The following is a 14995-nucleotide window of genomic DNA, read 5'->3' as shown; positions in this document are numbered from 1 at the left end:
ATTCCTCGGAAAAGAGATGCGCCCGTGTTGGCAGGATAACTCCTTACAGAATCATCTAGAGTTAAAAATACGTGTTTTTGTTAAAATCTTAACTCAAAACTTGGACGAGAAGAAAATACTTAAACTTGGATTTTCGACAAACACTTTTACAAAAAAAACTCAAAATATCAGTGAAAGTTTCGCAAACTTTTTTTTTTAAATAGTTGCAAACTTTGAAAATTCTTCATCCAAGTCTTTAAGATTTGTATCTCAAAGCAATTTTTATGAAGATCGGTTGAGTAGTTCCCGAGAAATCTTGCCGACCAACTTCAAAAACACAGTTTGGAAACAAACGCGCTTAAAAGCGGCGTACTTAGCCTAGCTAGCCTCAAGCGCACAAGTTCTCAAGGCTGTATCTCCGAAACTATTACCCGGATCAACTTGAAAATTTAAGACAATATTTTAGAGGTTTCGTAGAATTTAATAATTAATTAGTATCTGCCTGTAGATTATGATGTATGTATGTACATATGTACCAAAAAGCGTAGGTAAGAAGCGAAAATTACTTAAAAAGGCTCTAGATGAGAAAAGTTCAAAACTTTAATGAAAAATATTCAGTATTACAGCCAATGGACCAAGTTATTAACCTAACATTAAACGGCACTGCTGAAAAGTGATTTTACTGAATGTTTTAACTCAAAGAAGAAAAAACCTCTAATGTCATTAAAACTTTAAACAAAATATGGAATGTCTATTAAAAAGCATTAAGAATTATGAACTGCTTCCGAATTTCTGGATTCTGGAAAGATGCCATATGTACTCAGACAAATATGTGAGGCGAAGAAGACTATGACTGTACTCATAACCGAATTTGAGGTTTTACGGCGCCTTTCAGGGCATTAACAAATATCGACCCATCTTTTAATGATTACCTCGGAGTTGATGAAGGTGCCTGCAACATGGGAACCCCTTTTCGACAAAGATATTCTGTAAAGTGCTATGGAAAATGCAAAAACTCCAGATATCTGAAGGCGTATGCCTTCAAAATTATTACCAACAAATGTATAGCATATATTAGTATGAGGGATTCTATGTAACAAGATTCTACTGTCCCTTTAAAATTTATGTTTTAATGTAAATCAAGGTTTGGAGTTTGTGTTGAATGTTGGGATTATTGAGGGAGTCCAGTTATATAAACAGTTTTATGTATTCATGAGCGCAATTAAAATTAATAAAAAAAGGATTACTACTAACCTTCCTGAGGTACATATGTATGTATATTTCGAACTTTTCAAAATTTGACACTAAATTCGAAGATCAATTCCAGATCTGCGAACAAACGGGTATGCTATTAAATATACATAAATGTTGGAATAAATCAGTAAATATCAAAAAAAATTATTTACAATATATGTACATACCTCAGTATGTACAAATGAATATTAAGAATATGCGCATATGTACGAGTCTAAAAAAAAGCAAGTAAAATAACATATACAAAACAATACGTACAACACCATATACTTTTCAGAAATACATGCACTTCAATAACCCTCCAAGTTTTACTTTGAAATAAATAAAATAAATCACAGGATACCTCAGAATTTGAAATATAGTCGCCATTGCACAGAACTCCTTTCACTTTACACGCGCAAAAATCTCACAGTAAACGTATGCGCTGCAAGCCTCAACTCACAAACCGGAGCGCCCACAATATACGTACGCCCATTATGTAATGTAGGCTCCTCCGCCCAACCTACGGCACTCATTATCATGAACAACAACAAATTTTAACAGTCACATATTATGCCATTTGCATTGTTGTACCCCTTCAAAACGTTGCTTGGTATTGGTTGCTTGACTTGCGTGTGCCAGTTCCTATATGTGTGTATGTGTGTGTTAGTTGATGAGTGCGACTGCCGCCATGCGAACCAGCAACAAAACGGCAACAGAAACACAAGTTTGACATAGCCGAGAGAGAGGGTACTGCCAGAGTGCGGCCAAAGCGATGGCAAAGCTTTTGGTTGGCTACCACAATTGCTGCTGCTGCCGCTACCACTACTACCACACGTGAGGATGCAGTAAATGTTGCTGTTGTCGCTGTTACTTTTCTCTTCAGCCAGCTGAACAATCACATTTGACTGAGTGTTGGTGCTGGGAGGGCAACAAGCCCTTGGTATGTACATACATTTTCAAGTTGAAAGCAGCTCGCGGAAATCGAACAAAAACAAAGCCCAGAGAGGAACAAGAAGTAACAGAAACACATGAGAAACTTGCTGGAGAATTATATTCGGTATAAAAGACATTTGTGATTCGGAGAGGTAATTCTTTGAAGTTATTTTTGGTTTTAATGTTGAATTTATTGATAAAGAGGATTATTTTGAGTGTAAAGTAATTTCGTATTTTCATTATATCGAATCCATATCGAGCTTATTCGAATTTCAATTGGCATTGAGTGTTTATAGACCCGTTTAAAGTGACGTTAATGAAAGGGCTGTCTTGCAAGGGTAGCAACTGTCATAAGTGCTCGGAAAAGGATGACAAGATTTCTTAAATTATTCCGAAGAAAATATCCGAAAATATGATCTTTACATTTAAACGAATTATGATTTATTAACTCTTTAAAAGAAACCTAAAAACTTGCATATTTGAGTTTTCAAAAAAAATATTAAAAAAAAAAAATTAAAATTTGAATTTTCACAAAAAGTTTTAGGTTATGCGAAAAAGGTCAAGAACCCGAAAATATCTCAAGGATTTCTTCTCTTACCTGTACTCTGTACCGTATTATCAAGCTTTTTAATGAATTTTATTTTAGTTTTCTATAGTAAACTTCTATTGGTACAATATTACCAAAAACCAGCAAAGTCTTGCGGCGGAACCGTAGCGTACCCACATAAAACCAAAAGAAGTCGCAACGCCAATGTCGACGAGTATAGGCGGCAACAACAACAAAGAACGCGCTTTAAATTATATACTTCCAGAATTGTAAATATATAGTTATTTACATACATACATACATCCATGTATACATTACGCGTGAGTTACATATACATACATATGCACAAATGCAATTATAACACAAGGTGAGCACGTCGGCGGCAGAGGCGCAACCGACTGAGTGAGCAACTTTGTATACAGTGCCCAAAAACTCGAATTTGGAAACTTTTTTAATTACACGCCCGTCTATCCGCCAGCCAGCTGTGTCAGTAGCCTACTCCGGCACCGTCGCCGTCACCGTCACCAACTCCACTGCCAAGCATTGCTGTCGTTTGGTCTTTGCTATTGCCATTGCTCAATGTTGACGATTGCCGCTACTGCTGCTGCAGCGGCTCATTGTTGTTGCTGCTGTTACAGTTGCGGTGGTTGTTGCACTGTATGTAGCAGCCAAGAAGAAACTCCGTTGACAGCAGCAGCCGCGAGGGTAGGAGCAGGCGGTTGCCATTTCAACCCTCGTGCGTCACATTTACTCGCTCGCTCGCTCACTCACACGCCTACCTATCGCTTATATGTATGTATGTGTGTATGTATGTGCACATTGTATTACTTTTGCCTTTAGTCAAAAGTAACTGTGTGTGAATGGCGGACTGACTGGTTGCCTGCGAAGGCGCAGCGCTTGCTTGCTTGATGCTTGTTTGGTGCGTTGGTTGGTTGGTTGGTTGTTTGATGGACTCATTGACTGGGGGCTTCGTCGGTGCTTGGAAAAGTTGATTCAGTTTCAATTGAGTATCCGTCGTGTAACAACGTCGCAACGGTGGCATAGCGCGTCAAAGTGCAACAAACCGGAATTCTATTAAAGGGCTGTCAGTGGTTTGTGCACGAGCACAAAAAACAAAAAAATACAACAAAAACATCACATTAAGTGTTTATAACTAAAAAAACTAAACAAATATGTTTATTTGTTAAATAAAAAAACAGAAAAAACTATTGTGTTGCTGCAACAAAAATGAAATAAAAATGTTGCAGTGTTGCCAGTGAACGCAAAAGAGAGATATATACATTTCATACATTTCTCAACGCTTTCGTGCCAATATGTTTTATTAAAAACTTTTTTTTAAAGTGCTGTGTATTAACTAAATAATTGCTGTGCATATTTCCTTTGCCTTACAATTTGACTTTGCTTCAGCGTCGCTTGCAACATCATGAGTTTACCCACCGGCGTGGATATGCAGAATCTAATGTCGCAGCATCCAGTTTTAGGCGCTTTGCCGCCCGCCTTCTTTCTGCGCGCCGCCTCTGAGCGCTACCAGCGGACACCAAAATGTGCGCGCTGTCGCAATCATGGCGTGGTGCGTGTTTAATGTTATTTTTTAATGAGATTTTTTTTTTAAACTGTATAACTAAAAATATTGATATTATAAAAAAATAAAAAAAAATATTTTGTATCATTTGTAGGCTCTTGAAAGACTTGTTTGCTTGTCACATATTTTTCAAACAAATTCATATTACATTCTATATATTAATTCACTTATACAAATAAAGAGATTCACAATTTAGTCGGTTTAGCTTTGAGATACGCACTTTCGAAGCCAAAAAATAATCACCGCAACAAAATGTGGTTTATTTATTTTTTTCAAGGCTGTCAAATTTATATACATATATTTTAGGAACATACGGTACATTTTTTGAAGAAAAAACTTAATTATTTTCCGAGTTACTAGCGAGCTCCGTCGGCTTGGAAAAAAGGTGCGCCACTGTTAAAGTGAATTTTCGTGGATGGAACTTAAAAAAAAAATTCTCTACTGGGGGATATTTTTGGTGCAATAAACTGCGGCCAAAAAAATCAAAAATTGAAAAATGAGGGCGTTAAAAATTTTTTTGGAATTCTACCTAAAATGCTTGGTCGCTTTTGGGCGGCCGAAATTTGACTTTAGATCAGAGCAAAAACTTGGTATATCTACAGAATATGCAGAAAAAGTGATAGTGATCCGATCATACTTGTATGTCTCACTCAAGCAATTTTGAAAAATGTAGTTTTGAGAAAAACTCTTTTAAAAATAAACTGATGGCGCTCATTGAACTGATTGCACTAAGCGGCTACACTTTAAAAGGTTAAAACTCAAAAAACAAATGAGGAATAGATTAGATGTCGATAATTTTTTTATTAGAGATATCGATAAATATGGACTTTTTTTTACTTTCACACTATGTGTGCCCCATAATATACATATATATGTACATATGTACAAATAGGTGATATTTTTTTGGATATTTGGAAATGGATATTATTTATTTCGTTACTGATAATGATAACGGATAATCTGCTACTAAAAAAATAATTTAAAATTTATTTAAAAAACATAAAATCATACTACAATTAATAAATAAATTTAGTTCACTTTTATAACCTTTGTCTTACATAAATTACTACTGTTATTTACAAGTCTATTATTATTCCCAAAAAAAAAAAAACAATTGTAAAAATCACTTTTAAACAAAAACAACACTCATAAATCAATTCTCTATCATTTTGCAGGTGAGCGCCCTCAAAGGACACAAGCGTTATTGCCGTTGGCGTGATTGTGTTTGTGCGAAATGCACTTTGATTGCGGAGCGACAACGCGTTATGGCCGCACAGGTACGCATTAAGGTCGATTCACAACTAACAGCACGGAACGATGCGTTACAATACTTTAGAAACTGCTATCAAGTAAATGAAATCTAACAACAAAACTAAAAACAAAAAAAAAAATACAAAAACAAAAAAAAAATCAAAGTAGTATTATAATTCGCACTCAGCGGCAGCGGAGTGCATTAAAAGCAGACAATGCAGGGAAATTTGAGTAATGAACTAAATAAGTTTCATAATTTTATTAAAAAAGGTTAAAAACGCTGGCTCGAAAGTAAAATATTAATTGTAAGCAAACTGGCAGCCGGTAAACAAAAACAAACATGTATATTCGTTTTAAAAAATTTGAAACCAAATTCCATTTACAATTGGAACTCCGCCGCTATTTGTTTAATGGAACTTAGACTAAAGGAAAAACTAAGGCAAGACATTAACTTCGACGGCACCGAAACTGTAATACCCTTCAAAGTTGCATTTTTCATAGCGTAAAAGGGTGTACAAGATATTTAGCTTAATGTTCAACGGTCAATTTACATTACAGCTGTGTGCTATAGTGGTCCGATTTGCACAATTTTTTCGGAAATTATCGAGGCACTTCGGATAATAATCCATGCTCAACTTCGTGGTGATATATTATCAAATAAACAAGTTTTCCATACAACGACTTGATTCCGATCGTTCAGTTTGTATGACAGCTATATGATAAAGTTGTCCAATCTTAACAATTTCTTGGGAGATCGAGGCAATGCTTAGTATTATTATCTAAGCCAAATTTCGTTAAGATATCGTGGCAAATTAAAAAGTTTTCCATACAAGGACTTGATTCCGATTGTTCAGTTTGTATGGCAGCTATACCCTATAGTGGTCCGATATAGTCGCGTCCGGTAAATGAGCAACTTCTTGTTGAGGTAATGATGTGCGCAAAATTTCAAGTCGATATCTCGAAAACTGCAGAACTAATTCGCGTATAGTATACAGACGGACAAGGCAATATCGACTCAGCTTGTCATGCTAATCAGTTATTTGTAGGATATTCGACGTTATACATATTCTTTGTAGAATATCTGAAGTTACCTTTCGGATGTTATAAATTTCGTGGCAAACTTCATATGCCCTGTTCAGGGTATGATAATATTTCGATTAGTTCAATGGATCTAGTGAAAATTATATAAAACCATACCATTAAATTAAGAGACTTTAAATATAGCTGTTAGAACTTTACAGGATAGTGATTTCTATGAAGAAATTGTAAAAAATAAACAAACTAATTAATATACTCAAAATTTCTCAAAACTGAGTTACGCTATTTTAACCAGAAAACGTAGATTTTTAAACTCCAATAACTGTTTTTCAAATTGTGTTAAGCATTTAATTGCTCGCCACAGTGTTGTGCTGTCTCGTGTCGTGCTGTGCCCTGCCAATGGGTGTGAATCTCTGTATATAAAACTTTCAAACTCTATTAGACTAAATTAAAACCGTCAAAGAAACTATAATTACAACAACACTCACACGTTTTTCTTTTTTTCGCTTCCGCTGTAGGTTGCGTTGCGTCGCCAGCAGGCGCAAGAGGAGAACGAGGCGCGCGAATTGGGCCTACTCTACACCAACGTGCCGCCTGGCCAGTCGAATGGCGTGGATGGCGGTGGCGGTGGCGGAGGCGGCGGTGTGGTCACACCAAATCAACACAGTCCCGCGCCACCGATGACCAATGCGGCCGCTTTTCATCCCGGCATACCGTCACCGCCCAGCGACGGTCTGGACACCAGCAGCGGTCAGCGCATACAGTATAACGGCAATGAATCAGACACGGATGTGCGTATGCGTTCGTCGGAGCGGCTGTCGATGGGTTATTCGCCGGATCGCAGCACCGAAGTGGAGAGTCCAGGTGAGTGTGCGCTGCAATGAAGCAGCAGCGGGGAAAAACAACAAAGCTCGGCATAAGAAAACGAGCAGGTGCAGGGCATAGTGAGTGAGTGTGTGGAGGTGGTTAGGAGTTGTGAGTGGCGCAAGATGTTGCACATTTTAAGACGCTTTCCTGTTGTTGTTGTTGTGCTGATGCGGTGCAGTGTGTTGCTGCTGTTTTATTGCACTTAAGCGCTGAAGTGTGTTTGCGCGCACTTTGGCGACTTCCGCGCAAGAACACCGTTAAGAGTGCGGAAAAATTACAACCAACGTCTGTTTAAAATGTGCAAAAGGCGGCTTGAGCGCTCCGTTAGCGCATTGGCGGAAGTGCAACGATGCGTTGAGTGTTTACTCGGGTGGGTGGTTAAGTTGTCCGTTGTTGTGTGGGTGTGTGCGTGTATACGTGGGCGGTTTTCGTTGCAATTGGTACTGTGCGTGTGTGGGTGCATTGGAAAGAGTATTTGCTCATGAAATGCGAAAAGTGACAAAATTAAGAGAAAAGTTGATCGAGTGTTGATTTTCGTTGTGCAGTTTACGAAAGTAGTGCGAAATTGTGTTTATTTGTTTAACTATTAACGCTGTGAGAGTTTTCGGTGAGTTAACATATTAGCAAACCGGAAATGTAGTTTTCATGCTGTTATAAGTTTTTGATGAATAGATATTAGCATATTTCCAGTGAAGATATGAGTACTTAACCTTTTCAGCTATAGTCGGGTGTTTTCTCAGGCATGTAGTTTTTAATGAGGCAATACATTTTTCGGAACCTTTTTGACCGCGCTTCCTTGGCTTATAATCAGTTTGTTGCACTTCATGATGAACAGACTAACTTCGAAACAATTTTTATAGATTCTGTAAATTTATCGCCGAAATAATCGGTACGAGCGACGCGTCGCGCCCTTCCTCCAATAATCGGTCCAGAAAGAGTTGGTAATTCAAGCAACCTGGACTGTTTCGCACCTCATTTACTCTGTGGATAACGCACATCCTCAGAGACGCCATAAAACGTGCACTGACGGCGCTGATACTACTTAGGATCAGAGAAATGTAGAAAACCCGACTGAGTCCATCCGCAAACGCGCGCAAGAATTGGAGCTGTGTCCTTCCATTTTATGAAAGATTTTTCGAAGCCAAAAACTAACCAATCTTGGGTTAAAGGGAACCTCAGTACAGAGCAAAAATATTCCTTTAACGAAACATTTTAAAAAAGTGTCGGTTAACATTCAAAGATTTAGATTACTATAAAGAACAAGTAAAATATCTTGGTTTGGTTCTTGGTTTGCGAGCTTACGAATTCCAACTCGTGTAATAATTAAAGCCGAACGACTATATAGCTGCTCTCACATTCGGTGAATGGGCTCGAAATGAGATAACCACCGATTCCGATTTTCACAAGAATTTTTTTTTCAGCGATTAAACTCACTTTGGGCTGAATATACAAACCATTGTTCAGATATCGTTTTTATTCTTCTTTACTGGCGTAGACACCGCATACACGGTTATAGTCAAGGTAACAACAGCGCCCCAGTCGTTTCTTCTTTTCGTTATTAGGCGCCAATTCGAAATACCAAGGGCAGCTGGGTCGTTCTTCACCTAATCTCTCCAAGAGAGTGGAGGTCTTGCACTTCCTCTATTTCCACTGGCGGGTACTGAATCGAAAACCTTCAAAGTTGGAGTGTTCTTTTCTGTTTGGTAGACATGTTCTAGCCAACATAGCCGCTGTCTCTTAATTCCTGAAACTGTGTCAAATGTATATCTCATACAGCTCATCGTTCCATTGACTGCGGTATTCGCCGTTGCCAATCCGCAAAGGACCATAAGTCTTTCGCAGAGTGTTTCTCTCGAACACTCCTTAGGCCGACTCATCAGATGTTGTTATCGTCCACGCCTCTGCACCATATATCAGGACAGGGATGATGAGTGAATTGTAGAATTTTTGTCTTTGTTCGTCGAGTGAGGCCTTTACTTCTCAATTGACTACTTAGTCCGAAGTAGCAACTGTTGGCAAGAGCTATTCTGCGTTGGACGTTGTTGCTGGTGTTAATGCTGATTCCAAGATAGACGAAGTTATCTACGACTTCGCAGTTAGGACTTCTAACAGTGACGTGGGAGCCAAGTTGCGAGTGCGACGACTGTTTGTTTCATGACAGGAGATATTTCGTCTTGTCTTCGTTCACTACCAGACCCATTTGCTTCGCTTCTTTGTTCAACTTGTAGAAAGCAAAACTAAAGGCGGGGTTGTTGAGGCCAATGATATCAATATCATATTGCTGGCAAGCAACTATACACTTTTGTAGATGATTGTACCTTCTCTATTCAGCTGAGCAGCTCGAACTATTTTCTCCAGAGGTAGATTGAAGAAGTCCCGCGCCTTGTTTGAAACCTCGTTTGGTATCGAATACTTTGGAGATGTTCTTCTCGATCATGGCAGAACTTTTGAAACTGCTGAGCGTCAGTTTATACAGCCGAATTAGTTTAGTGGGGGTTTCAAACTGTTTAACCTAAGAAAAATGTTTGATATTCCCATCAAATAACATATATGTATGTATGAGGTACATAATAGCTCTCATTGGCTTTGTTTATAGAAGACCCTGTGGAATACCTAAAAATGAAAAATTAAAAATTTCACGAATGGAGTATTACTTACAATTTAAATAGTAGGCGGAGTACAATCAAAAAATTGTACACCACCTGTCAATAACCAAATTAAACACACTCTTATGGACTTAATTAAATTACAACGCCATAGTACTCAATCGGCAAGTCACTAAAATAATAACAATTCAAGCAAAACAAAGCAAATAAAAAAGTTGAAGCCGAATGCAGAAGATATCAAATGACTATTTGCTATTTTCTCCACTTCTCGGTTCGTTTCCAAGCGACGAACACCTGCCTACCCTTGAAGCTGCCCATGTTCGGTACACTACTCACACTCATGCATGCATGCGTGTGCATGTGTTTGTATGCGCTATTAGCAGTCCTGTGCTGATTGCAATATTTACTGTTGATGTGATTACATTTTTTCTAACTTTTATTCGATACTTTCTTTTGCGAAGAAGGAGAGCAAGATGCTCAGTATGCTTTGACATTTCATCATGAATAGACTTACTAACGAGCAACGCTTGCAAATCATTGAATTTTATTACCAAAATCAGTGTTCGGTTCGAAATGTGTTTCGCGCGCGTGTTTTGTTCAGCGATGAGGCTCATTTCTGGTTGAATGGCTACGTAAATAAGCAAAATTGCCGCATTTGGGGTGAAGAGCAACCAGAAGCCGTTCAAGAACTGCCCATGCATCCCGAAAAATGCACTGTTTGGTGTGGTTTGTACGCTGGTGGAATCATTGGACCGTATTTTTTCAAAGATGCTGTTGGACGCAACGTTACGGTGAATGGCGATCGCTATCGTTCGATGCTAACAAACTTTTTGTTGCCAAAAATGGAAGAACTGAACTTGGTTGACATGTGGTTTCAACAAGATGGCGCTACATGCCACACAGCTCGCGATTCTATGGCCATTTTGAGGGAAAACTTCGGACAACAATTCATCTCAAGAAATGGACCCGTAAGTTGGCCACCAAGATCATGCGATTTAACGCCTTTAGACTATTTTTTGTGGGGCTACGTCAAGTCTAAAGTCTACAGAAATAAGCCAGCAACTATTCCAGCTTTGGAAGACAACATTTCCGAAGAAATTCGGGCTATTCCGGCCGAAATGCTCGAAAAAGTTGCCCAAAATTGGACTTTCCGAATGGACCACCTAAGACGCAGCCGCGGTCAACATTTAAATGAAATTATCTTCAAAAAGTAAATGTCATGAACCAATCTAACGTTTCAAATAAAGAACCGATGAGATTTTGCAAATTTTATGCGTTTTTTTTTGCTATTAGCAGTCCTGTGCTGATTGCAATATTTACTGTTGATGTGATTACATTTTTTCTAACTTTTATTCGATACTTTCTTTTGCGAAGAAGGAGAGCAAGTTCTTTGTTTGAGTGTTTGCATAGAGTACCTTGGAGGTATCAAGTGTCTGTTTCTTGTTTGCAGTTAGCTTGGTATGGGTTCAGAAAAATTTTAAAATTTGTTTGTTTTTGTATTTCTTGAGAGAGAAAATGATGCTGTATTTGTGCTTGTACGAGTTATGCAAATTTGTTTTTGTAAGTGGGGTCGTAGGCCGAATTGTTTTGTAATTTGAGGAGAAACTAGACAATCAATTGAAAGCAATGTCTGACAGTAATTTGAAACGCTCTGAAGACAATCTCACTAGTTACCATTCTACACGCAAATTCCGCATATTTAATCGCATTTCCTTCTACACTCATTCGCAGGTTCGAAACGCGCACGCCTCTCCAACGAGACCGATCAAGACACCGGTTCTGAGTCATCGCCCAGCAGTCCGCGCATAAAGTCCCGCAACTATCATGACAGTGGCAATCTTTCGCCCACGCGCACCGGACCGCCCAGCTCGCCGGAATCCGATCTCGATGTAGACTCGGCGCCCGACGAGGCGACGCCCGAGAATCTCAGCCTGAAAAAAGAGGACTCCACTTCGCCACCCAACACGCCCACTGATAATTTGCATTTGCTGCGCACATTCAATAATGGCGCCGCACAAGGTTTCATGCCCTATCATCACACGCAGTTCCTTGCCGCCGCCATGCCTGCTGCTGCCGCCGCTGCCGCTGCCGGCGTCGGTGTACATCCACATAATCAGCATTCACCGCACGCACAACATCATCAGCATCAACATCATGCAGCGCATCAGCAGCAACAACACCAACAACAGCAGCAGCAACAGCAGCATGCGCTGCCACTCGCAATGATGCAGCAACAAATACAAGCTGCACAACCACAGCAGCGTTCACCCGTCGATGTGCTGTTACGCGTCTTTCCCAATCGTCGTCGCAGCGATGTCGAACAGTTGTTGGCGCGCTATCGCGGTGACGTGCTCCAAGCTATGGAGGCTATGCTCTCCGGCGAAGACATGACGCAGGCGCTTGCCTCGGCCGCAGTAGCGGCTGCCGCTGCATCGGTCGCGGCATCACCACCGAACGTGCCGCCGTCACCGCCATTCCCGCTCAAGTCGGCCTTCTCACCGCTGGTGCCACCCGCTGCCGTGTTCGGCTCGCCAACCCATCGCTACCCGCCCTTCATGCAGGCGCATGCGAAACGCTTCCTCGCCGGCCCGTATGCGGGCGCCGCGTACTTGCCCGGTGTGCTGCCGCCCGATGTGATCGATCAAGCGGAGTCGAATGGCGGCGCGTCGATGGATCGCAACAGCAATGCTGGCGACTCGCAAGATTGAAAAAGCTGCTGCAAGCAGTGCCCATTGGGTGTGAGTAATATGTTCAGGCCGTATGTGTAGCGTGTAGTGCGAGAGGCGCCTGTGGCCTGCTCTCACACTGCTGCACATCGCTTCGCTGAGGTGATTTCATTCCGTGTATATATGTTGTCGTTGTAAATCAGTGGTCGGCATGAGAGGATCTGTCACTGTGTTGGTGAGCACGAAAAAAAAGTAGTCCAGTGAGAAATTGGAATTAAAATTAAGCAATTTTAATTATTAATTAATAGTATAATGAAAATTAACAAATTGTCTTTTGAGGATATATTCCCTATTATCTTTAAAAGACTTGGAACATAAAAAGCATTGCATGGCATCAAAGGCATTTAGAACCATAAAATATTTCTCGCAGGTCATATTTCGTTTTGCGCTATGGTCTTGCGTGATGATAATTCGTTGATGGCTCGACAACGACTGAACGATAGAGCGTAAGCGTACGTGTGAAGTTAGTTTGCAAAATTTTGCTATGAAATGCCGACCACTGTTGTAAATAGTGGTAAATTCAAATTACGTAAATCATAACTAGGGAATAACCGTTATATATAGTGCATGCATACAAATTTACACTTGTATATATGTATGTGTGTGCATATCCATTTTAACCAGTGTTAACCAAAAGTGTAAGCATTTTATTCACGAAGTCGTAACATATACATACATGTGTATATATTATGGCAAAATATATAATTTAGTTTAGCATAACCCTATATACATATTATGTGTATATATGTATGTATATACAGTTACACATATATTCTTTTAATATTTAAGTTCTACCTTTTAAGCAACGTTCTTTGTATCCTAGATAAACTTGAAGCACTAGTTAAACCAATAACAAAATATTGATTTACATAATAAATATAATTGTGCGTCGTTAAAAAGTCTTTGCGCATATACAATATGTATGTATGTACGGGCATATATGTATACATACGAAATGTATAGCGTAAAACTATCGATAAAATTTAAATGAAGTGAACGAGATATAAAATTAATTGTAGCTTTTAGTTATAAGCAAAATTATTATCTACCATAAACTATATACAAATACTGTGTTAAAACGTAAAAGATAATAAAAATTCTAATAAAAAAGTCTAATAGTTTGTATTTATTATTTTAAAACTTCATAAATTTTATTCTGTATAGTGTGACCCATTTCGAGGTTCCCTACTTTTTTAAAGAAAAACCGCAAAAATTTCAAATCTAATGAATAATATTTATTATGATTCAAAAGAAAATTTTTGGCATTTATTTTGAAGATTATTTCTTTCAAATTTTGGCCGCGACTACGTCTCAGATGATCCATCTGTTGAGTCTAATATTCGATGACTCGTTCGAGCATTTCTACTGATAACAGACGAATGACACGCGTGATGTTTTGCTCCAAAGTCTGAATCGAAGCGGGAATGTCGCCTAGACTTTAGACTTTACATATTCGCACAGAAATAAGTCTAACGGTATGATATCACAGGATCTTGGTGACCAATCGACCGGCCAAAAACGAGAAATTATCTGCTCACCAAAGTGTTCTCTCAGTAAATCCATTGATTGATGCATTGTGTGGGAAGTTTCTTTGGTAATCTTGTTGAGACCAAAAGTCGCGATGATCATGAGCTTCAATTTCAGACATTAAATAGTCGGTTGTCATGGTGCGATAACAATAGCCATTGAAGGTTACGATCTCATCGGCATAATTTTTGAAGAAATATGGACCGATGATTCATTCCACCGGCTCAGAAACCAGACCAAATCGTTGTTCTTACTGGATGAAATGGCAGCTGTTAAATCTCTTCAGGTTGCTTTTCGTCCCAAATGCGACAATTTTTCTTATTTACATGCTCATTGAGCCAGAAATGGGTCTCATCGTTGAACAAAATTCAGCTCGAAAACATCGGATCTTGGAACTTTTCAAGTATTTTGTACGTTTTCAATTAAAATACGAGTATCGACGTATAATGTACCAAGTCGTTCCATACGTCAGTCCGAGTTGCTGTGAACGACACCGAATCGACTCTCACGCGTTATTTGTCAAAGAAGAAAGGCAATTGAAAAAAGTACCTCTTCCTTGATCATCCGTTACTTTGAAAATGAACATACTAAAATTTAAAATTGATATCTCAAATAGTATGCGAGTTTCATCCATTTAAAGGGTAGTGGCTCAGTTCCATTCGGTCGACCGTTTAAATTTAAAACCATTCTTCTCCAAACATTA

At 39.1% G+C, this 14995-nt stretch overlaps 1 protein-coding gene across 1 annotated transcript; it reads left to right on the top strand.

The window, feature by feature from the left end:
- Positions 1-3564: 3564 nt before the first annotated feature.
- Positions 3565-13862, top strand: LOC105231111 (doublesex- and mab-3-related transcription factor A2). Its single transcript, XM_049448407.1, has 5 exons — positions 3565-4265; positions 5453-5554; positions 7085-7430; positions 11771-12907; positions 13278-13862. Exons 1-4 carry the CDS (start codon positions 4119-4121, stop codon positions 12745-12747), a joined length of 1572 nt encoding a protein of 523 aa, XP_049304364.1. The 5' UTR covers positions 3565-4118; the 3' UTR covers positions 12748-12907; positions 13278-13862.
- The last annotated feature ends 1133 nt before the right edge of the window (positions 13863-14995 follow it).

The sequence above is a fragment of the Bactrocera dorsalis genome, chromosome 2 (genome assembly GCF_023373825.1).
Source record: "Bactrocera dorsalis isolate Fly_Bdor chromosome 2, ASM2337382v1, whole genome shotgun sequence".
In the NCBI taxonomy this organism is placed as follows: domain Eukaryota; kingdom Metazoa; phylum Arthropoda; class Insecta; order Diptera; family Tephritidae; genus Bactrocera; species Bactrocera dorsalis.
The sequence above is the reverse complement of the archived record's forward strand: the minus strand, read 5'-3'. Positions and strand labels throughout refer to the sequence as shown.

Coding starts and splice junctions, on each gene's coding strand:
- LOC105231111 (XM_049448407.1), top strand. CDS start 4,119: ATGAGTTTACCCACCGGCGTGGATATGCAGAATCTAATGTCGCAGCAT. Junction 4,266..5,452: donor GCTGTCGCAATCATGGCGTG/GTGCGTGTTTAA, acceptor ATCATTTTGCAG/GTGAGCGCCCTCAAAGGACA. Junction 7,431..11,770: donor CACCGAAGTGGAGAGTCCAG/GTGAGTGTGCGC, acceptor ACTCATTCGCAG/GTTCGAAACGCGCACGCCTC.